This window comes from Sus scrofa, chromosome 13, assembly GCF_000003025.6.
Source record: "Sus scrofa isolate TJ Tabasco breed Duroc chromosome 13, Sscrofa11.1, whole genome shotgun sequence".
NCBI classification, from domain to species: domain Eukaryota; kingdom Metazoa; phylum Chordata; class Mammalia; order Artiodactyla; family Suidae; genus Sus; species Sus scrofa.
Window position 1 is genome coordinate 124581633 of NC_010455.5, and position 24141 is coordinate 124605773.

General features: G+C 40.8%; 2 protein-coding genes across 8 annotated transcripts; one reads left to right on the forward strand and one right to left on the reverse strand.

The window, feature by feature from the left end:
* Nucleotides 1190–7664, forward strand: EIF4A2 (eukaryotic translation initiation factor 4A2). Of its 4 annotated transcripts, none has more exons than XR_297056.2 (12): nucleotides 1190–1493; nucleotides 2321–2366; nucleotides 2453–2585; nucleotides 2863–3002; nucleotides 3754–3922; nucleotides 4043–4152; nucleotides 4398–4541; nucleotides 4851–4988; nucleotides 5226–5315; nucleotides 5538–5617; nucleotides 6047–6157; nucleotides 6870–7664. XR_297056.2 is itself a non-coding variant. In XM_021068176.1 (11 exons), exons 1-11 carry the CDS (start codon nucleotides 1465–1467, stop codon nucleotides 6054–6056), a joined length of 1089 nt encoding a protein of 362 aa, XP_020923835.1. In that variant the 5' UTR covers nucleotides 1190–1464; the 3' UTR covers nucleotides 6057–7664.
* Nucleotides 7660–22789, reverse strand: RFC4 (replication factor C subunit 4). 4 transcript variants are annotated; one of them, XM_005652371.3, is made up of 11 exons: nucleotides 22496–22789; nucleotides 21129–21271; nucleotides 19401–19479; nucleotides 14667–14746; nucleotides 12490–12609; nucleotides 10638–10781; nucleotides 10330–10450; nucleotides 9317–9442; nucleotides 8086–8166; nucleotides 7900–8016; nucleotides 7660–7819 (listed from the first exon to the last, which is right to left on the reverse strand). In XM_005652371.3, the coding sequence occupies exons 2-11, from the start codon at nucleotides 21257–21259 to the stop codon at nucleotides 7724–7726; spliced, it is 1095 nt and encodes a 364-aa protein (XP_005652428.1). In that variant the 5' UTR covers nucleotides 21260–21271; nucleotides 22496–22789; the 3' UTR covers nucleotides 7660–7723. The 4 variants fall into 4 exon arrangements, with proteins under 4 accessions (XP_005652428.1, XP_020925676.1, XP_020925677.1 ...); XM_021070017.1 differs by having other exon boundaries at nucleotides 21129–21274; nucleotides 22643–22775; XM_021070018.1 differs by lacking the exon at nucleotides 22496–22789 and adding an exon at nucleotides 22238–22259.

Below are 24141 nucleotides of genomic sequence, written 5' to 3' on the forward strand. Positions count from 1 at the left end.
TCTGCTTTCTATTCTCAGACAATGTATGGCATTATCACAAATTTGGACTTGAACATTATAAAGGGATGGTTAAGGAGCAGCATCACTAGACTGCAGGCGAAGACACTGTCATCTGGGTATTAGTTCTTGTCAGTTTCTGGCACAACAATTTTCAAGCAAATGATTTTTTTTTTTTTGGAAAAAATGTGGCATTTAGAAGCAAGCATCATACTGAATATAGTACACAAATATAGAAAATTAAGTCATTTTTCCTGTTATCAGACTTTATGTTGGCAGTCTGATTTAATGGTAAAAGGTTTTCTTGAGTAATTGTGATATTTTGCAGTATGGGTAGGATTGTATTTCAAAGTTAAATGACTATATATATTAATTTTTGTTTTGTTTTTACTAATGAGTATGGGTTAGGGCTATAGTTGAAAGCCTCTGGAGCTTTAAGGGTTACAATGCTCTCAATATCAATAAATCAACATTCATTATATATAAGCAATTAAAATTCAAAAAGCCTTTTGGAAAAAAAAAAAATGACCGGAAGCAAAACTTATGTAGTCCCAAAGCGGCACGGAGCTGTACTTGCCAGAAGCATCCACTTAAATTCCTGAATTACAGGAAAAATTACCCTTCTATTTGCCAGTTTACAATGATTTTATCAGGCATTGCTCACACCTGTTAAAATTTATAACCTTTATTTTTAAAAGGCAGTGAGAGAAGAGGCAACATAAGAAAGGAGTTGGCTACTCCAGAGACAATTTGCAGAGGACCCTACACATTTCTTCTCGCCCTGCACGATGTACGGTAAAGCGGATCTCCTGTGACACGCTGGGCGGCCGACATTTTCCGCAGCGCGAGTTTCACACTGTCAAGGTCTGTATGGATGTTAAACGCTCGTGTCAAAGGCCAGGCGGCTCTTTACCTTCGCGTTAAGTAGCGGCGCGAACAGGCGGAATAGCCCGATTGCCCTCCAGTGCGGAGTATGGCCGTGCCTACACCTTCCGCACCGAGCACGGCGAGCACAGCGAGGTTCCCTGGCTCGCCTGCGGAGAAACCGGGGCCACCCAGCTTCCAAGGGGCCCCGAGCTTCCGCCTCCCGGTCCTGCCCGGCGCCCCGGCCGCCTCTGCTCGAGGGACGCGGAAACCCCGTAGGAGCAGGGCGGGCAGGGAACGCGAACCTAGCTACTGCTTGCTGCAATATTCTTCCGCCGCGGGTCAAAGAGTCCCAACCTTCCCCCAGGGTCCTGGGATTTTCAACAACCCTGGAATATCGACACATAATCAAATTTGAATTTTCTTAATGATTTGCTTCGAATATTTTCTGAGATAAGCATCCCAGGATCACAATTTTGTGACTGGCCGAAGAGCGACAGTAAAATTCCTCCGCGGAAAACGGGTTCCGGCCGCGAGCCTATAAAAAACGGGTGGTGCGGCCCGGCTGTCTTTTCAGTCGGGCGCTGAGTGGTTCTTTGGATCATGTCTGGTGGCTCCGCGGATTATAACAGGTATGGCGCTCTCTCCGGTGGTTTTCTATGGTATGGTCCTAAGGCGCCAGAGGAGATGGTAGTAGGCGGTGAGCAGGAAGAGAAGCCCTGGTTCATAGGCGTTGCCTTGGGCCACGGTACTCCTGTGTCCTTCGAGAAGCTTCCATGAAGTGTAGGGCCCGGGTTGTGGGGAGACGAGACGAGGGTAGGAAAACGGGGTGGTTAAAGCGTGTCTTTCCCCGAAGGCGCATTTGAATCGCAGCCGCCCCCCTGCCCCTGCGGAGCCCGGCGTTTAGTGAAAGCCATGGCGCAGCCCGCGGTTGATAGAGTCTAATGGGGCTCGGAGGTTTATTCGCGGCCAGCGGCGCGGCTTGGGCGCGCTAGACGGTGGTGGGGTGGGGGGCAGGACGGCGACGGCGCCCACTGCCCGCGGCTGGAGGCCGGATGGGGCCGCGCCGGCCACGGGGTCCCAATGAGCCGTTGGCTCGCCTCTCCAGGCCTCGGCCCGCGTCAATCACCCCGGCTTGCGCAGTGTTAGGGGCGGAGCTCAGCGCGTGGAGCTCTCGCGAGACGGTCCGCCGCCGAGGGGAGCGCCTGCGCTCGGGCTTGGAGGGGGAGGGCCGGCGTCGGAGGGGCCTTTCCGGGTGTCCTCAGGTCCTAACCTTTGAGCGGGCGCGCGGGACATTGTGTGCCCTGCGGCATCAGCTTCTTCTGCGGCTTTGGGAAGTGGACTCGTGCAGGGGAGGGCGACCTCAAGAGACCGGTTGTGAAAGCGCTTTTTCGCCCATGTGCAGTTGAAGTGGGTTTGGGGAAGGGATTTTCTCTAACTGCAGTGTTTTTGTTGGCAGAGAACATGGCGGCCCAGAGGGAATGGACCCCGATGGTGTCATCGAGGTAAGAAACGTGTGTGGAATTTGAAACTCTGGGAAGGTAAGTGTGTTCGTCCCATTTATTCCTTTTTTTTTTGCCCAAACTTTCAGAGCAACTGGAATGAGATTGTTGATAACTTTGACGATATGAATTTAAAGGAGTCTCTTCTTCGGGGCATCTATGCTTACGGTTTTGAGAAGCCATCAGCTATTCAGCAGAGAGCTATTATTCCTTGTATTAAAGGTAAAAGAATTCGGCTGTTTTTAAAAATGAATTCACTCTTCTGCATAGACCTGGACCGTAAAAGGGAACGTATACCTTCTGGGGGACTAGCACCTATTTGTATTCCAAAAAGTGAAATGATGGCAATCATCTTTCGGGACTGACCTGAAATGAAGAGAATACTCATTGCTGATCACTTGATTATTTGGGCATAATTATGTTCCAAATGGAATACATGGTGTGACTAGAAGTGACGGTTTGCTGTGGGATCGGTAAATATGTATCCTACTTTTTTTAGGGTATGATGTGATTGCTCAAGCTCAGTCAGGTACTGGCAAGACAGCCACATTTGCTATTTCCATCCTGCAACAGTTGGAGATTGAGTTCAAGGAGACCCAAGCACTAGTATTGGCCCCCACCAGAGAACTGGCTCAACAGGTATTGATAGTGTAGTTCAAAAAAACTGCTTGCGTGTTGCATAGGTTTCAGGTTTCACAACTGTGGAGAATTTAAAAGCCTAGTATAAATTGGTCCTACAGAGCCCTCCTTTTAACTGTCCATGCATGCAGGGAGTTATTGTTGAAAGTTAAACAGGAACTGGGTGTGCAGGTATGGTTTGCAAGGTTGTGTAACAGATTGAGAAACTGAAGATTTCTGTTCAGGCTGGACTAGATCTTTTCTCATTTTAAGTTTGAATCCAGTTGTGCAACATGAAAGCTGCAGTGACATGTTCATTCATTTGACTGTCTCAGTATGTGATACATCTGTTGCATGCTGCGTTTTCAAAGCTCACTACTATATTGGCTTTGAAGTAAACCTTGCTAATACACTTGTAGTTGTTATTAAGGTCAAGATTATATGCTGCAGTACTTTGCGGGAAAAAGTTTGTTAATGATGATAAATCTTATTTACTCCTTCCTGCACAATACTAATGTAGGAAATGTTTTTCACTCTAAATAACCTGGTTGGTATCTGGGCAATAGGATCCCAAGTTTTGACAAGGCACAAGATATTTCAGTGAAGTTTATCCTGACAGTTATATCTGTCTGCATTTTTTTCAGCTTGAAAGTAGTTAGGTGCTCTGCATGCATTAAAGCTGTTTGCAGACCACATACTTGTCAATATGCTTTGGAAGTTTAGTCACAGCATGTAATGCTGCTGGATGATAATTAACGCTTTTGGCTTTCAGATCCAAAAGGTAATTCTGGCACTTGGAGACTATATGGGAGCAACTTGTCATGCCTGCATTGGTGGGACAAATGTTCGGAATGAAATGCAGAAACTGCAGGCTGAAGCACCACATATTGTTGTTGGTACACCAGGGAGAGTGTTTGATATGTTAAACAGAAGATATCTTTGTAAGTATTACTCCCTATTAGTATAGTTTGTTGGAGTATAGATTTTTTTTTTTTTAACTCTTAGGAATCAATAACATGCCTGATAGTCTAGAGATAATAGTACGACTTTATTTTTAACAGCTCCAAAATGGATCAAAATGTTTGTTTTGGATGAAGCAGATGAAATGCTGAGCCGAGGGTTTAAGGATCAAATCTATGAGATTTTCCAAAAATTAAATACAAGTATTCAGGTGAGCTTTATTTTCCCTCATTTTCCTGTAATAGCTGGAGGTTAGGTTAATGCAGGTACTGTTACAATACAACTGAAGTGTTCTATTGTCATTCCCCCTGCTTAAAGTAATTGATGCATAACTATCTCCGTTTAGCACAATGTCTTGCTAAGACAGAGACGCTTGGCCTCAAACATTTTTTCCCTTGAGTATTGTGAGAGTTGGAATTGTGGGATGTGTGACAGTTCAATTATTGTCTTTTAAAGGTTGTGTTGCTTTCTGCCACAATGCCAACGGATGTATTGGAAGTGACCAAAAAGTTCATGAGAGATCCAATTCGAATTCTGGTGAAAAAGGAAGAATTGACCCTTGAAGGAATCAAACAGTTTTATATTAATGTTGAAAGAGAGGTAATTTGTCTAATTGTAAAAAATTGTAGCCAGGTTTTTTTAACCTTCTTGTATAAGCACTGTGCTAAAATTACAGAAACTAGGATCACATCTTGGTTTTTGTAATAATGCTAGCAGAGTACACACAAGAAGAAGAGTAACTGCACTAGATTGTAAAGACTGGGGTGGACCTCTTTCTTAATGTCCAGTGTCCTTTGTCTTAACGTTTGGTGCCATATATTTATTTGTAGATAGTCAAGCAATGAATTTTGAATGAATATAAGTTGGAAACAGTTCTTTTAATGACTTTTTTTTCTCGAAATACTGTAGGAATGGAAGTTGGATACACTTTGTGACTTGTATGAGACACTGACGATTACACAGGCTGTGATTTTTCTCAATACAAGGCGCAAGGTGGACTGGCTTACTGAGAAAATGCATGCCAGGGACTTTACAGTTTCTGCTCTGGTAAGATGTTCTAACCTAGTAATGATGGTTGAAGTCTTTATTTTTGTTAAAGCAGGATTTAGACTACAATATAGCTGTTAAGTGCTGTGTTGTCGTTCCCCCTGCTCAAAATAAAGTTGTTTCTTAACTATACCTGTCTGTTATACTCTGTAGCAGCCAGGGACGCTTGGTCTCATACATATTGATAAAAATTAAATGTTAATATGACTCGTGATCTTAAGGCTTATTAATTTGCAGCATGGTGACATGGACCAGAAGGAAAGAGATGTTATCATGAGGGAATTCCGATCAGGGTCAAGCCGTGTTCTGATCACTACTGACTTGTTGGTGAGTCTCTTACTGTTCTTTTTAATCTACCAAAAGTTTGTTTTGGGGGAAGGTTTTCTTTAATAACCTTTACCAAGTTTAGGCTATTTGGGAGAGTAAAGAAGAGACCACGCTCCACAGTGAGCTATACCATTTAGTATAGTTCATTACTATTTTGTGGCCTACATTACATAGGTGTCTAGTTTTTTAATTAGAATTTGAACATTATACATTGTATTTTAGGCTCGTGGGATTGATGTGCAACAAGTATCATTGGTTATAAACTATGACCTACCTACCAATCGTGAAAACTATATTCACAGGTGAGTAGGTGGCATCTTGATTTATTACTGTATTGGTAAAATTCATTTCGCTTTTCTACTGACTGATTTGTGTGAAAGGTAACCTCCAATCAGGGAATTAAGACAGTAACTTGGTAGGGTGTAATTGTATTTGGGAAGATTGGTCAGACACAGTGGGAAAACAGTTGTGAGTGTTGCCCAAATTGTGGACTTCATACACAGATGAGGTTGTTTTAGTTCTGTTGGTTTTAGCTTATTTTTGAGCTTTATTTTTAGTGATGCTCGTGTGTCCATGTGCTTTCTTGGTGATTTCTCTGTAGTTGGGATTTTCTTGGTGTTGTCTGGTAGCAATTTGAGCAGTCCCTGGTTTAGTTATAGTGGCTTTATCCCTAAATAAATTGAATTGTACTTTGTTATATGATGTAAAAAAAGACTTTTTAAAAAATACAGGAGTCGATAGCAGCAGTTGATGACCAGATGGCGCTCAGAAACGGCGTTGACGTAATTTAGGACGTGGAATCATAAGCGAAACAGCACACTGTTTGAATAAAGAGCGAGTCGGTATTTATATTTGTTTTTCTTTTGTCATGATTATTTGATATTTTAAGATGCTCCAGCCAAGGAATTTTGTATAGTAGCCTGTTAGGTGGTTTGTATTGTCTGGTATCTTATCAGGAAGGTTAGAAAGCTGTTTTGGAGGTAAACACGTTTGAATAATTAGAGTTTCAACGTGTGAAACTGAGCAAAAAAAAAAAAAAAGCAGTGATAAGTTTGGGTTACCATACCAAATACTTGTTTTCCCACTGGAAGAAGTAAGTTTTAGGCAGTAGTTAACCTTGCAGCATTTGTATTTACAGTTTACAGTTCCAGAAGTTGCGTCGAAATGGATTACATAACTGCTCTTTTTTGTTTTACCCTGGTGTTTTACATCTGTCCCAGGCTGACATCTGCTCTTGGCTGGCCCACTTTGGTATGGGCTTTAAATTCACTACCCCAAACACAATATACTGTCATCTGCTTTAAAAAAGTAATGCTCAAGACACCTGATAAAATCTCATTTTGCAGCCAGACAAGCCTTGAATCCTTTTGGCACTAACTGCAAAGGAAGATTTTTTTCTCTAGATATTGATTAGCAGCTAGTGCTCCAATTAGAAGCACGAACTATAACCATGATAAGTAAACAGCAGCTGATGGTTAAGTGGATCATCATGTTCAGTATTTCATGCAGCATATGAGAAACAAGTCTAATTGCTGATTTCTTTTTCTTACACAGAATTGGCAGAGGGGGTCGATTTGGGAGGAAAGGTGTGGCTATAAACTTTGTTACTGAAGAAGACAAGAGGATTCTTCGTGACATTGAGACTTTCTACAATACTACAGTGGAGGAAATGCCAATGAATGTGGCTGACCTTATTTAATTCCTGGGATGAGATAGTTTTGAATGCAGTGCTCGCTGTTGCTGAATAGGCGATCACAACGTGCATTGTGCTTCTTTCTTTGGGAATATTTGAATCTTGTCTCAATGCTCATAACGGATCAGAAATACAGATTTTGATAGCAAAGCGACATTTAGTCGTGAGCTCTTGTGAGGAAAGTCATTGGCTTCATCCTCTTTAGAGTTAGACTGTTGGGGTTGGGTATAAAAAAGATGGGGTCTGTAAAATCTTACTTTCTTAGAAATTTATTTCCTAGTTCTGTAGAAATGGTTGTATTAGATGTTCTCTATCATTTAATAATATACTTGTGGACTAAAAGATATAAGTGCTGTATAAAATCAGCCAATTATGTTAAACTAGCATACCTGCCTTTATTGTGTTTGTCAGTAGCCTGAATTAGAAAGGCCTTTAAAATTGATTTTTTTTTTCTAGAAAGCATTTGAATGCATTGTTTGGTATTGTATTTAATTATTCAATAAAGTATTTAATTAGTGCTAAGTGTGAACTGGACCCTGTTGCTAAGCCCCAGCAAGCAATCATATCCTAGGTAGGGTTAAACCCCCAGTAAAATTGCCATATTGCACATGTCTTAATGAAGTTTAAATGTTAAATAAATTGTATATTCACTTTAAGGGTGCTTTGGTCATTTTTATTACAAATCAGTTAAAAAGCATACATAACTGGGTGTGGTTTAACAATTCTGAGTTAACTGTTGCATCACTGTAGCACAGAGGCTTATTAGTTGTAGATGTTCATCAGCACCATCAGCTAAGCATTTATCTGCTTCCTAAAAGAAAGTGAAAGGTTAATAAAATAGCCCTTTTAAGTGAATATCCTTGTGCTGAAATGTAGAAAATGCCTACTTACAGCAAGTTTCTCTGTAATAACAGACTTCTGCTTATCAGAAAGGTTATCATTTTCTACCACCACATCATGAAGCTGATTTACAAATTGAGTTGCTGCATGGCCCTCATCTATTAAGTCCTGCAATAGAAGGAAAACCTTGGTGTGATTGTTTTTATTCCCCTTCCCGAGTTAGTCAAGTAAATTTACCTTTACCACAGCTTCTAGTTTGTCAAAAGAGCCACTCTGACATGCAGCAAGTACTCCATCAATTGTCTCAGTCGGTACTACCTAAAATAAAAGTTTGAAGACTTTAGATATGTGGGTCTTAAAACTTTCTCATACTTGAAACAGCACATAACCTGCACTCCTGCTACCTTGGTGGGGGGGGGGGGGCACAAGGGGAGAAAAAGCTGGTAAAGCTAGCTCTTAAGCCTTGTGCTATTATTCTGGGCTCCAGATAGATGATCTTGATAACTACTAAACCTGAATAAAGCTTCCCAGAAAACTGATTCGGGTGCGTTTTGCTTGCAAATTCCTTTTTTTTTTTCAAGTTTGAGCCCAAGATGGTCAGTGTGGGTGCATAGTTCTCTTCAAGATGCCACTGAGGAGATAAAATAGTGATCCTGGGGTGAACCCTGACAGGAGTATCCAAAGACAACTGACAGAAGAGGATTCTTTTAATTTTTTTAAAAACTGAATATGACCTTTGGTCACATTACATTTACAAAAAAAAAAAAAAAGTGTTTTAAGCCACATCACTGCCTGAAGCGTTGATACTCCCAGCTTACTCCTTTATTACTGTTACTACCACAATATTTAGCAGATGCTATATAGACTACATGTATTCTCTCAAAATTGATGTTAGGGGGAGTTCCTGTCATGGCTGAGCAGTTAAACCCAACTAGCATCTGCTGGCCTAGCTCAGTGGGTTAAGGATCCAGCAGTGCCCTGAGCTGTGGTGTAGGTTACAGATGCGGCTTGGATCCCACATAATCAGACCCCTAGGCTGGGAAACTCCATATGCTGTGGGTGCTGCCCTCTAAAGACAAAAGACCAAAAAAAAAAAAATTGATGTGAGAAATCCTTAATGTTGTAATGGTATTTGGAGGTTGATGAGGTCGTAAGGAGGAAACCCTCATGACTGGGATTGATGCCCTTATGAAAAAAGCTCCCTTTTGCCACAGGAGGATCAGGGAGGTGAAGGCCATCCATGAACTAGGAGTCTACTGAGCTAGGAAGTCGTCTTAACAGATACTGAATCATTGGGCACCTTGATCTTGGATTCCTTGTCTCCAGAACTGTATTTCAGCCTATGGCATTTGTCAGAGCAGCCTGAACAGACTAAGATAACACATAGTAAGTATTCCATATATATGTGTTGAATTATAATAACAAAAAAAGCCAACTAAAAGAATTACAGAATATCCAGTGCACTTACCCCAGCAATATCTGTGATCATCTTTTCTGTGACCTCCTTTCCACCTGTTAATCGAGTAGCACTTTGAAGAAATGTAATGGCTTTTCTTAAGTCTCCTTCTGACACTTTAACAAGATAAGCTATTCCCTGAAGAGAAAGAAGTTTTTTAACCTATTATGGCCAATCAAGGCTGACTTTAATAAAAGTAAAAAGCACTGGCTAAATGGGAAAAAAACCATCTATTTCTATTTTTGAGAGAATGTCAGTCCTACTGTGGCAGAATTCAGAGACAGCATCAGTCCGATAGAAGGAGACCTCTTGCGTTTTTTTAGGGCTGCACCAGCGGCATATGGAAGGTCCCAGGCTAAGGGTCCAATGGGAGCTGTAGCTGCTCACCTAAGCCACAGCCACGCCAGATCTGAGCCGTGTCTGTGACCTACACCACAGCTCACGGCAATACGGGATCCTTAACCCACTAAGTAAGGCCAGGGATCAAACCACATCCTCATGGTTTATTAATCACTGAGCCATGAAGGGAACTCCTGAGATCTCTCTCCTTTGAAAAAAATTTGCAGAGATAAACAGATAAGATGTTCCACTTTGGGGATCCTATTTTCTTGATTACTTATAGCAAAGAAAATTCAAATTATGGTTAAACTCCGTGATAATAAGGGGCCTATATATTCTATCACTATACCAGAATGTCATCATACCAAATCAGTTCTTGAAGTGGAGTATTAGTAGTAACAAGTGGAATATCTTGTCATTATGCAGAGATTTGTTGTTGCAGCATCTGCATTCTAGGTATGAAATCTGCCCACACTTTGGGTCTCTGAAATATTGACAAACTAATAGCAACAGAAAGGCTGAAGCTGTAATTTGTAGACATTCTAATTGCTCATTTAGCTTAACTTTGCCTGAAGAACTGGCATCATAAATGAGGTAACACTTGACTCTTTCAGACAGGGCCTCTTCACAGGCATTCATCAAAGGAATTAATGATTTACAATAATTGTAATAATATTAGTAATTACCTCATCACTAATTTTGACATGTTCTTTATCAGCGATGTCTAGTAATCGCTGCTGTTGAATTTTATCTGACAGAGGTTTGAAGCGGAATTTAGAACATCTAGAGGTCAGAGGTTCAATTATTCTGTAAAATATTGGAAAAAACAAGTCAGTGTCTAAAGAAGAAACTCCCTCAAAGAACTCATTTTTATCAAGAACAAATCAAGATTTGATGGAGGAGAAACTAATGTAGCCTTAAAACATTAAAAAAAAAATTTTTTTTCTCCCTATTTGGGGCTATCAAAATAAGGTTGCTTAGCATCTATACATACCGACTGACATAGTTACAGATGAGACAGAATCGAGTGGTTTTAGACTCCTTCTCCATGGTACGTCTTAAAGCTGCCTGAGCAGCTGAGGTCATAGAATCTGCTTCATCCAGAATCACAATCTTAAAAGGAGGGCATGGCTTCCCACTGATTCAGAGAAACACATAGGAGTTATAACACATCATTATCACAATCTGATTTTAGAATCGTCTCATCACCCATTTTAAATGATTTCTCTCCAAACTCTCAGCCACAGGCAATCAGGAATCTCCACTTTCTGTTTCCACAGATTTGTCTATTCTGGACACTGTATATACATGGAATCATGTGTTGACAGACAACATAACACATTGTCTTTTGTGATGGGCTTCTTTCCCTTAATATTTTCAAGTTCATATACTTTTTAGTATATATCATTACTTCATTTCTTTTTATTACCAAATAATATGGCAAATGGATATACTACTTTTCATTCATTATTTTTTTGGCTGTGCCCACAGCATGTGGAAATTCCCTGGACAGGGACTGGACCTGGGCCACAAGCTGCAACCTGCACCACAGGGCCACAAGGGAACTTCCATTTGTCCATTCTTTAGTTGTTGGATAGTGGGTTCCATGTTTTGACTTATGAGTAATGCTGCTATGAACATTTGTATACATGTGTATGTTTTCATTCCTTGTCAGTAAATATTCTAGGACTGAAATTGTTGGGTCATATGGTAATTCTATGTTTAACTTTTAGAGGAAATGACAAACTGTTTTCAATGTGGGTGTATCATTTTACATTCCAACCAGCAATGTATAAGGGTTCCAATTTCTCCACATACTTGCTAATACTTATTTTCTATCTTTTTTTATTATAGCTGTCCTATTAGGTGTAAAGTGGGATCTCACCATGGTTTTGATTTGCATTTCTCTAATGGCTCACGATGTCAATGAACCTGTTTTTGATGTGCTTATTGGCCATTTGTATATCTTCCTGGGAGTAATTACTGTTTATTCAGATCCTTTCCCCATTTCTAAACTAAGTTGTCTTCTTTTTTTTTTTGGCCATGCCTGTGGCATGTGGGAGTTTCTGGGCCAGGGACTAAACCTGCACCACAGTAGTGACCTGAGCTGCTGCAGTGACAATGCTGAACCCTTAACCTACTGTGTCACAAGGGAACTCCTTGAACTGTCTTTTTATTATTGAGTTGTAAGAGTTTTTTACTCCTGATCTAAGGCCCTTATCATCTGTATGATTTATATACACTGTCAATCCTAGATAGAGATGAAAAATTGAGTCATTCAGTTTCTACAAATTCCTAAGTGTGCTCTGATATAAATTTAAATATATACCAGGTACAAAAATTTAACCTTGGAACTTTGCCACCCAAGGAAAGGAATCTAAGTAGTTGACTAAAGACCCCTATTGAATGAACTCCAGGTATATCCAATTTTAATTATTAACACTTCCTCTTTTGCTCTAAAAGTGTCCCAGTTTGGACAAGGACTTATATTGTTACCCTAATTATGAACATAAATAGAAATTTAAGATACATGACAGGACTTTTAAAAATAACCCAATAGCAAAAATCAGGATTTTTATTATGAGTGTATCAGCAAAGCCATCACATTGATTAATAAGTACTCCTTAGCACTCTTCAATAGCTCAGTTGGTAGAGCAGAGTACTGCAGAGGTGAATAAATACTCCTTAGACAAATATCAATTAAAAACCCCTGATAGCTAAACAACTTAAAATTCATTATTATAATGGAAAGGTCATTTCTAGGTTTGAATAACTCAAAAATGTGGCAGAAACATGTATTTTTAACAAATACAATGACTTGGTATAAAAAAGATAAGCTTACTTACTCTGAACGGCTTCCTGACACAGTTAATTGGGCAAAATTCTTTACTTTCTCTCTAACAACTTGTATTCCACGTTCATCAGATGCATTTAACTCAAGAACTCTTAATCGAAAAAGTTCAGGCCTATGTCAAGATGAACAGGAAACATCATACAGCATATAACACAGGCTTAAGCCATATTTTAATATTTGCATAGTTTTCAGTAGTTTAAAATACACCCAGTAAACAATATGGATAGAAGGCACACAATTAATCCTGTATTATCTCTTTTGCAAAGGCATACAGTTAACATTCTGGCTTTTTCCCATGCATTAAAAAAAAAAAAAAAGGTAGATGATATCACATAATGTATTAAATCTTAAATCAATTTTCCACTTTGGATTATATCATAAACATCTTGCCATGTCATGATAAACACTGTAAATACCATTTTAATAGCTATATGACTTTCCAACATATGAATGTACCATCATTTAGTTTACTTAACATCTATTAGACATTTTTTTTATTATTTTTAAATTATTATTATTTTCTGTCTTTTGTGGGCTGCACCCGTGGCATATGGAGGTTCCCAGGCTAGGGGTCTAATCAGAGCTGCAGCTGCCAGCCTACGCCAGAGCCACAGCAACTCGGGATCCGAGCCGTGTCTGTGACCGACACCACAGCTCACGGCAACGCCGGATCGTTAACCCACTGAGCAAGGCAGGGACCGAACCGCGACCTCATGGTTCCTAGTCGGATTCGTTAACCACTGCGCCACGACGGGAACTCCCCAAAACATGAACAGTTTTTAAAGTGAGTTTTTTTTTTTTTTTAATTATTAAAAGTAGCTTTCTGTAGGACAATCTGAGAACTCAAAAGAAAATAAAAATACCTGGCCCACTCTGCTAAACCACTGTTTTGAATAGTTTCAGCTAGTTATTTATTTATATATAAAACATATGTATATTTTAAATAGGAAAAAAGTGAGTTGGGAATTAGTCTAGTTTTTCTAAATAGCATGATATCATATGCATTTTTCTATGGGCATAAACATTTACAAAGCTCTGTGCATGTATTTTCTATTTTAAAACCATATATATCATTAAATGTGGAATTTATAGTTAAGTTCTTTTAGTTTTATAAAGACAAACATTATTTTAAAAGACTATTTTACAAGTTATATAATTTGGATTATCCTACTTTAGAACAACTAATAATAAACTATACTTAACAGTTTCATTATCACTACATTGCTAAGGATGGTTCAGATGGTTCAGACTGAATCTGAATTGAGGAATAATCAAAAAGCTCTTTTTAAAATCTCCTTGGGAAAAAGAAAGTTGCTATCAAATTAAATATTAAGTTCAGAGCAGCTTCCTCTTTTATCTTCCTTCATGTTTCAAAAGAACTAATTATCTTTACATATTTGGTGGTTTCAGAGGCATCTAATTATTTTCATGTGTAGGATTTCTTTGTAACTGTAGGCCATATGCCTGATATGAAAATGCTGGATAAATTAAAGATAGCCTTTGTCATGCTGGTGCATGTTGCACAGATATCAGACATGGGCTGATATATATCTTTCAACCTTAGGTAAACAGCTCCTCTACTACAATAGTTGGCTAAGCTGAGACAGTCTAGGAAAAGGACTCTTAAGAAGTGTCTCACAGAGATTTTCTGCTGTACCTGGAATCATACTGCATCAACTACCCCACACTCTGCCTACATGCAGGATACCGGAGGGCAAGGAGCTAGCCCAGCCCCTGGGAAGTACAGAACAAAAGGAACTCAACAAAGGATGGTGCGTATCAGCAGCATCAAACACATCGAATTCTAGGACACAGATGTGAGCATGATCATTAAGAGTGATCTAACTATTAGCATAACTGGAGATAGGGTCCCCTGGGTTCCAAGATCATAATGAAAGAGTTAATCTGATCAAAAAAATCACAAGGCTCCTTGTGTTACAAACATTTGGACAAGGTTCAGAATAAAGGTTACAAAAGATATACGTAGCTCATTTATTGGAGAGGAAGAACTGGAAATGGGCCCACTAGATTAAAAAAAAAGTTCAGAAACAAAAATAAACCCAAAAACCTCACAGAAAAACCAAATACAAAGTTTTAGAGAAAGAAAAGCATTACCACAGATTCTGTAGTGTAAAACTTTAAAAAAGAGAGACTGGGATTTCAACTTACCCAAAGAGTTCTCTAGCTGCTGCCAAAATAGTGGATGTTTTTCCAGTTCCAGGAGGCCCATAAAACAAGAGATTAGGGAGCTGTAGAAGTTAAATTTTATTATTTTTTAAATTATATTCTGGCACAAATAGGTGAAAATGACTGAAAATGTCTATGATAGAGTGCAATGACTTCCCTAATAGGGCATATATATACTACTCCACAGCCACAGCCACACCAGATCCGAACCGCGTCTGCGACATAAACCACAGCTCATGGCAACGCCGGATCCTTAACCTACTGAGCGAGGCCCGGGATCAAACCTGCAACCTCATGGTTCTTAGTCAGATTCATTTCCACTGGGCCATGATGGGAACTCCCTGATTTAATATAAGAGGTGTCATCATAATAACAGTACTAAATCCTGCTTTTTCACAAATACTATCATTTTTTTCCCCAAAATGCCTAATATCTTAAGCTGAATCAGTATCTGATTGTTCTAAACCTAATATTTAGGTGGGGTTTTCAATACTATAATTAGAAATTTCTTATTTCTGAAGGGAATCCCAGGCTTCTGTCAGTTTCCTATCCCATATCTTAGCTCAGGAGTATGCAAGATTTTATATTTTCTAAAAATGTCAGTTGCTTCGAAGGAGGCATAGACCTGAGTTCCTGTGTGGCTCAGGGGGTTAAGGATCTGGTGTTGTCACTGCAGTGGCCCAGCTCAAGCTGCAGCGTAGGTTGCAGATGCAGCTTGCATCCAGTCTTGCTGTGGTGGTGGTGCAGGCTGGCAGCTGCAGCTCTCATTCAATCCCTAGGCTGGGAACTTCCATACACCACATAAACACTGAGCATTTATTATGTCCCAGGCAGTGCTCCACATCAGGATTATGTACCTTACAGGGATGCTCGCATGTATCAGAGAGATTTCATCACTGGAAGAAAGGATAAGATTAAATAACTAGTTGGCTTCTTTTATACCTTAAGTCTAAATGGCGTGGTTCCTACCAAACAGGCAATAGATCTGTGGTACAGATTAACAACTATACTAATTTTATTTTTCTTTTTAGGGCCGCACCTGCGGCATATGGAGGTTCCCAGGCTAGGGGTCAAATCGGAGCTACAGCTGCCGGCCTATACCACAGCCACAGCAACTGCAGATCCTTGACCCGCTGAGCGAGGACAGGGATCAAACCTGCAACCTCATGGTTCCTAGTTGGATTTGTTCCCACTGTGCCACAACAGGAACTCCCTAACTGCACTAAATTTTGATGAGCACTGTTATAAAACTACATTCTTCGGTACATCATTTTAGATGCAGAAATCACTGTACAGGGCAGGGTAGTTTCCTTGCTGCCACCCTTGCCTAATCTTCCTCCTTTCCATCCATTCATTCTTCATCCAAATCAGAAGCCACTCTCCTTGCTACTTAAAAATTATTCACTGGCTCATACTTCACTTGCAAAAACAAAAACAACAATAAAAACTCAACCTGCTTATCATAAGCTACAAGGATGTCCACAATCTGCTCACCACCTCACTCACCTTCTGGATTCCAACGTTAATGGCCTCCAACAGCTGAGTACTTTCTGGCCTGTACATATGCTCTCCCCCAGAAGCTGGGGTCTGACTCCATCTTTCTGTCTGTCAACTCCAACTGCATTACAAGTTGGAAGCTTTCGGGGAGTTCCTGTTGTGGCTCAGCAGAAACGAATCTGACTAGGAACCATGAGGTTGTGGGTTCGATCCCTGGCCTCGCTCAGTGGGTTAAGGATCTGGTGTTGCTGAGAGCTGTGGTATAGTTTGCAGACATGGCTCAGATGTGGTGTGGCTGTGGCTGTGGTGTAGGCTGGTGGCTACGGGTCCAATTGGACCCCTAGCCTGGGAACCTCCATATGCCACAGGTGCGGCCAAAAAAAAAAAAAGCAAGCTGGAAGCTTTCCCTGACCATCCAATCTAAAGAGAGTCTATTCTGTTATTCTCTTATCAATCTTTGTTGCAGTTGACATAATTTGTATTTATTTTTTATTTAACAGTTGGATTTAATTGTAAAATATCTGTCTTCCTCATTAGATGAGGTTAAGAAGGCCTTATGTGTTCTATTCACATCTATATTCTCAGCATCTGTAGTACTTGGTGTGCCAAAAAAATAAATTAATATATAAATATATTAGTTAAAAGACTATTACTGTTGCATTGGTAACATACAGGTTAAGATACAAACTATGAGATTCCCTATCTAAAAACAAAAACAAAACCTCCTAAGCTTCTTCATTTTTAAGGTTGTAACTTTAAAAATTTTTTTTTGCTTTTTAGGGCCACAGGTGCGACAGACACAAGATCCCAGGCTAGGGGTCCAATTGGAGCTGTAGCTGCTGGCTTACACCTCAGCCACAGCAACACCAGATCCAGGCCTCGTCTGCAACCTACGCCACAGTTCACAGCAACGTGGGATCCTTACCCAGTGAGCAAGGCCAGAGATTATACCCACATCCTCACGGATAATAGTTGGGTTCATTTCTACTGAGCCACAATGGGAACTCCTGTAACTGTTTTTTTTGATCCATGCATGCCTCTGTATGATTCATCCAATCAAATATTACATACAATAATTTAAGTTCTTTAAAACATGGTAAAATGATTAAACTATGTCTTATGTGATAGTCTGATATGTATGTGTGTATATATAAACACAGCGCACTCAAGAACTCAATTCTAAAATTGATTTCTGAAAAAGCTTATTATAATTCTACTTTAAAACCCTTAAAGTAAATGAAAGAGGAGTTCCCACTGTGGCAGAGTGGATTAAGAATCTGACTGCAGCAGCTCAGGTTACTGTGGAGGCATGGGTTTGATCCCTGGTCCAGCAGAGTGGGTTAAAGGAACTGGAGTTGCCACAGTTGTGGCACAGGTCCCAGCTACAACTCAGATTCAGTCCCTGACCTGGGACCTTCCATATGCTCCAGTTGTGGCAAAAATAAATAAATAAAATTTTTTTTTTAAAAGTAAAGGGGGAGTTCCTGTCGTGGCGCAGTGGAAACAAATCTGAGTAGGAACCATGAGGTTGCCGGTTCAATCCCTGGCCTCACTCAATGGGTTAAGGATCCAGCATTGCCATGAGCTGTGGTGTAGGTCGAAGATGCTGCTTGCACATGGTGTTGCTGTGGCTGTGGTATAAGCCAGCAGCTGTAGCTCCGATTGGACCCCTAACCTGGGAACCTCCGTATGCCCAGGGTTCAGCCCTAAAAAGAAAAAAAAAAAAAAGTAAATGAAGGAATGAATTATTTTCCTTTAGTCTTTAGAGTTGAAAATATTACTTCGAGTTTCAAAAAAAAATAAGTTTGAAAAAAAAATTAAGTGGTTAAAGAAGAAAGTTCTTAATTCAGCTTCATAAATTAGATGGTATAAAGTCAAGAACTGGATCATAATCTCACTACATCTGCCTAAAGAATTGAGAATCCTAGCAATTAAAATAGGTCCTGCAATCTGTGTAAATATTTTGCAATTTAACTTGTATGCTATTATATATTACTATGAAATTAAAAGCTGAAGGTATTTGGATCAAATCAAGACATACTGGTGAAGAATTAGATTTTTCAATAGTTTTTTTTCCCCCTCACCTTTTTAGGGCCACACTTGCGGCATATGGAGATTCCCAGGCTAGGGATCAAACTGGAGCTGTAGCCGCTAACCGATGCCACAGCCACAGCAACACCAGATCTGAGCTGCATCTGCAACCTAAACCACAGCTCGTGGCAACGCTGGATCCTTAACTTACTGAGTGGGGCCCAGGATCGAACCTGCGTCCTCATCGATGCTAGTCAGATTCATTTCCAGTGAGCCCTGATGGGAACTCCTTAATAGTTTTATAAGCACAACTTCTTTAAAAATATATACTGTTGCAGTATAATTTCAGGAAGAGAATAACGGCAGCAAAAACCAAAGACTCTCTCAGGAGTTCCTGTGGTGGTGCAGTTGGTTAAGAATCTGACTGTAGTGGCTGGGGTCCCTGCAGAGGTGCAGGTTCAATTCCCAGCCCAGCACAGTGGGTTAAAGGATTTGGCATTGTAGCCAGGTTGATAGGATGGAAGAAGATCTTGGGAATAAAGCAAAAACACATCTCACTTTCATCTGCAACTGCTTTCCTTCCTTCACTAAGCTCTTAAACACTTTATCATATACAATTTTAAACTGCTAATGATTCATATGGGTTTACCTTGACTAGAAATTAATCTAAAATTTGAGTCACTCAAGGACATTTATAGCATGTCTCCTTATAGCAGGAGACATGATGCTATACATAGATAAATGCTCAGTTTTTTTTTTTGTTTTGTTTTTGTGGGTTTTTTTTGTATTGTAGTTCAAACCAAATCCTAAAATTAGGTGAGCAATTATATTTCCAAAGAATCTTTGGCTCTTTTGTAGAGTACCTATCATTATCTATAATTCTGTTATTTACTTTTACTTACATGTTTATTCTTTGTCTCTCCCCAACAAAATAAGAGCTCATGTAAAAAGGGACCCACCTGCCTTGCTCAATGATCTCCACTTGAGTACTATATAACAATGCCATAGGCTAGAAGAGATGCTCAACAAATATTTGTTGAACTGATCATCCATTGCACAAATAGTTATCAAGGGTCTACTGTATAGAGGGAATAATATTTAAACAGGGTGGGAGGCTATAAAGGAAGGAAGAGGGTAAGTAAATTAGGTTTTAAATCTCCCAATGACAACAGACCATCTGCTACTCACATCAGCTCCTTCTAAAGACTTTTTCAGCACTGCAACCACTTCTTCCTGGAAAGCAACTTCATCTACACATTTTGGGCGACTGGAAAAAAAAAAAAAAAAAGAGAGAGAGAAATAATTTAGTATATCATAGTAACCACAGAAGTCTCTCCTTTTGCTAAAATACCAATGATAATGCTCTCATATCGGTAATGTTTATAATTGGAAGCCAGCTGGAAACCCAATTGTATTTACTTTAGGCAATTACATGCTGAAGGAATGAAGTAATTTTCCACTTTTCCAGATATAATGTTTGTATCTGTTATGCCTACAAAATTTATGCATAATGATTTAATTTTATAATATCACAAATGCCAAATGGTTAAAGAGGTAAAGTTAACACTTGCCTGGAAATATTACATTTTGACAATATGCACCTAAGCTGAAAAGGGAGAACTATTTAGAAACCTCAGGATAGGTAACAATTTTGTTCAATACAGTTACATATATGTTACTATGTTGTTAACTTGTTGGTACCAATTTCTTCTGTCACCTAACTGCACAAAAAATGCATACCTATTCACTTCATTGAGGGTTGACAAAATAGCAAGTTTAAGCAATACAAAGTATAACAACATTTGTCTTACACCATTAACTAATGCTAAACTAAATAACACTCCCAACCCTTAGATTAGGCTCTGTGCTTAGTTCACTAATCAAAAGCTGGTCTTTTTTTTTCTTTTTTAAGGGCCACACCCACAGCACATGGAGGTTCCCAGACTAGGGGTTTAATCAGAGCTGTAGCTGCTGGCCTACACCACAGCCACATGGGATCTGAGCCACGTCTGCGACCTATACCACAGCTCATGGCAATGCTAGATCCTTAACCCATTGAGCGAGGCCAGGAATCAAACCTGAAACCTCAGGGTTCCTAGTCGGATTCGTTTCTGCTGCGCAATGACAGGAACTCCTCAAAAGCTATTCTTTGATTTATACTTTTCTAATTAATCAGGCCAATGCCAGGCAGGAATTTTATTTCAGATTATGTTATCTACTGTATATTATACACTAGGTTTCATATTCAAATACCTGCAGGGGCCAGGCAGAAGACAAGAGTGAAGAGCAGAATGTAAGGCAAGAGGCACTAGAAAGGACTATGAAGTAAGGAATGTATGACTTTACCAAAATGAGAAGCAGTACTCATGTTCATCTAAGTGCTGTCAGGTGAGAACCTGCATCTAGTGCTGCATCTCCTGAGAGGCTGAAAGTCTAGATCTTTTCTCTTGTATAATTTATTTAAGATTCTAGATTTTTATGTGAAATTTCCCATTTTTAAAAGTAGTGTTGGTGCCAAATAACACTTATGAAGGCATTATTCGGCTTATAAGTAATCCTGCAATCCTTTGATAATAACTGAGGATACACCAGAGGTTTCAACCACTTGTTAAAATATCATTTAGGAGTTCTCATTGTAGCTCAGCAGGTTAACATCCATGAGGATATGGGTTCGATCCCTGGCCTTGCTCAGTGGGTTAAGGATCCGGCGTTGCCGTGAGCTGTGGTGTAGGTCACAGACACAGCTCGGATTTGGCATTGCTGTGGCTGTGGTGTAGGCCAGTGGCTGGAGCTCCAAATTGACCCCTAGCCTGGGAACCTCCATATGCTTCAGGTGTGCCCCTAAAAAGAGAAGAAAGAAAAATGGTCAGAGAAGTAATTTATGAACTATTTTAATAAAAACACAAATGTTCTTACTATTTTTCCACCCATGGGACAGGTTTGGCTTTCTTGTTCTCTCCACTACTTCTGGCAGTGGCAGCTACTCCTCGATCCTTGGTCAATGGTGGTTTAGTGCTGATAGATGTGCCTTTTAGAAACGCCTGCATGGTTACTTCACCCTGACCAGGTGCGAGACAGAATAGGAAAGTTATCTTGAAACCATTATGAAGAAGTACAACTTGAAAGCACACTAAACTTTGTACAAAGATATTCAATAAATACTTGCTAAATAAAGGACATCACCCAATGACCTAGCATCCTCTGAATGCACTGTACTGAGGGCTAGAGGGACATAATGGAGGCCAAAGTGCTGAAGGAATTTAAAATTTATTTATAGTGAGCAAGCTATAGAATAAAGATAAATCTTATGACAAAAAAAAAATTAAGAGTTCCAAACTTCTTGGAATGGCTTCAACGGACAAACTGCACATGGGTTTCTCCAGACCCTTCCAATTCAGTCATGTGCCTAGCTCTAGCTCAGGCTCGGGAGTGGACTCAGCAATTAGGAGGAGCATTGGGACCCCAAGTTGGAAACTCCATTTCTTTGGGGTCTAGAGCTCTTACTGAAGGGCCTATTTTACTGGCAGAGCCCATGTAACTGCCTTTAGAAGCTTTTTTGGGGGGTGGGGGAGGACATGCCGATGTTAAAGTGGCAACAGCTGTTTTTCTGATAACAGGCTCATCTGGAGAAATCTAAACAGTGCAGAAAAGCGTGGGGAGTTTTAAAAATTCACACAAAATCTCACCCAGAAGATAAGCAGTATTAACATTCAGGTAAACATTCCTCCCAGCAACACAAGGCTGTTTTTAGGACAGCTCATCTCAAAATACCCAGCATTAGCGGCAATTCCTTTTTTTTTCCCACCGCTGTACCCTCAGCGCCTAGAGCAGTGACTGGTAAATAGTAGGTGCTCCGTAAGACTGGTGACTGAATTACCATTTATGAGACTCAGTTTCCCCCTCTGTAAAAAGAAATTAAGGCTCATTCCACAAGGTAACTGAGTCAATTCAAAGAATTGTGCACACCCAGTTCTGTGCTTGACACACATCAATAAACAAACTGGTAATGTCTGTAAACAACTAACGTTTCTAACATTCTTGAATTACTCCATCCCCGCCACAGGCTGCCGAACAATAATAACGCCCAAAGCAGGGCTCTGAGTGATGCTGGATTGAGCCACCGTTACACCAAACAGGGCGCAAAGGGTAGAAAGTGGCGAGGCTGGAGCGCTGGTCCAGCCACTGTGAGCACTTTCGTCGGGCGGTGGAATAACAGCACAGGGGCGCCGAGGGCGAAGTAGAGGAAGGCGAAGGCAACCCTCGCAATTCCTTCGGCTGGTCACCTGTTCTCCCCGGCTCCCCTCGCGTGTTCCCTCCCAGGCACTGCCTGGGCCTTTCAGACTCTCGTCTTCGGAGCGTGGACGCCGCCGGCTCGTTCCTGGGGTTTCCCGGACAGAGAGAGGGCCTAGGCGGTCACGGAGTCTTAGCTGCGTTCCCCAAGCCGAGAATGTCAGGCCCAAGAAGCCGAGGGCCGCCAGACTCAGGGCAGTTAGAATCGCCGGCGTCAGCAAGCCGCCCGAGTTCCCGCCAGGAACAGCCAGCGAAGGGAAGGGCGGGAACACGCCGCGCGTCACGCGTCACTTCCGGCCCGCCGCGCGCGCCCCGCTTTAAGGGAGCCGTTTCCTCCGGTTCCTGGTAGTTAAGCAGGTCAGAGGCAGACTTTCAAGGTTGCACAGGCTGTACAGGAATGACGGTGCTTCATCCTGTCCCCGCGCAGCCCTCGGACTGGGTTTTTATAGTAGAGAAAGCCGAGTAGAAGCCTGTGAAACCACCTTCCCCGCCCCAGCCAGGATGGTAAACCACAAACAATGCCCTATGAAGTGGTCTGGCAAATAGTAGTGCCACCTCCCCTTAAACACTGACGTAGGCAGGGATAGTGGTCTTTATCACATGCCTTTTCTGTTCATCGCTGTGGCCCCTATAGAAACTAGATATACAATGGAGGATAGCAGTGGGTTACTGTAAACTCAACCAAGCAGTAGCCTCCCAATTACAACTGAACCAGATACAGTGTCTTTACTAGATCAGATTAAAATGGCTTTATATATTTTGTTTTGTCTTTTTAGGGCCGCACTCATGGCATATGAAGGTTCCCAGGCTAGGGGCTGAATTGGAACTGTAGTCGCTGGCCTATGCCACAGCCACAGCAACGTCAGAACCGAGCCGCGTCTCCAATCTACACCACAGTTCAGGGCAATGCCGGATCCTTAACCCACTGAGCCAGGCCAGGGATCAAACCTGCGTCCTCATGGATCCTAGCCAGATTCGTTCCCGCTGAGCCAGGATGGGAACTCCCTAAAAAGGACTTTAGATATATAGTATATGGCTATCAATCTGATAATGTGTTCTTTTCCGTCCTTATTGGAGGACAGAAACAGTTCACATTACCATAGGACAGGACACACAATACACTCACAGTGTTGCCCTCAAGCTATGTTGAATCTACCCTTGGCCATAACATAGTCTCAAGGACCTGGGCCATCTGGACATTCTGCAGAAGATCACGGTGTTTACTATATTAAATGATAAAATAAGAAGTGTCAAATACACTGGAAGAGTAGATAAGGCACATGCATTCCAGAGGACAGAAATAAAGGCTAGATGAAGATTCAGGGAGTTACCACATCAGTGAAGTTTTTAGAGATCCAGTGACTTGTGGCAAACTGGAACATACCCTCTGATCCCCACTGAATAAGTACAAATTATCTCACATCCCACACAACGAAGAAGAAAGCATGATGCCTAACCAGTATTTTGGATTCTGGAGGCAGCATGATCCTTATTTAGAAACACTGCTCTCATTTATTTATTTAGTGGCAAGGAAAAGTCTTAGCAGGAAGTTATGCAGCAGATCCAGGCTGAAGTGCAGGCATACCTGCTGCTGGGCAATACAACCAGTGGCCCATCTAACCAGGTAGACTCTATGGTA

Coding starts and splice junctions, on each gene's coding strand:
- RFC4 (XM_005652371.3), bottom strand. CDS start 21,259: ATGCAGGCGTTTCTAAAAGGCACATCTATCAGCACTAAACCACCATTG. Junction 10,451..10,637: donor ATCTGTAACTATGTCAGTCG/GTATGTATAGAT, acceptor AATATTTTACAG/AATAATTGAACCTCTGACCT. Junction 8,017..8,085: donor AACTAGAAGCTGTGGTAAAG/GTAAATTTACTT, acceptor CTTCTATTGCAG/GACTTAATAGATGAGGGCCA.
- EIF4A2 (XM_021068176.1), top strand. CDS start 1,465: ATGTCTGGTGGCTCCGCGGATTATAACAG. Junction 1,494..2,320: donor GGCTCCGCGGATTATAACAG/GTATGGCGCTCT, acceptor TTTTGTTGGCAG/AGAACATGGCGGCCCAGAGG. Junction 4,542..4,850: donor ATATTAATGTTGAAAGAGAG/GTAATTTGTCTA, acceptor GAAATACTGTAG/GAATGGAAGTTGGATACACT.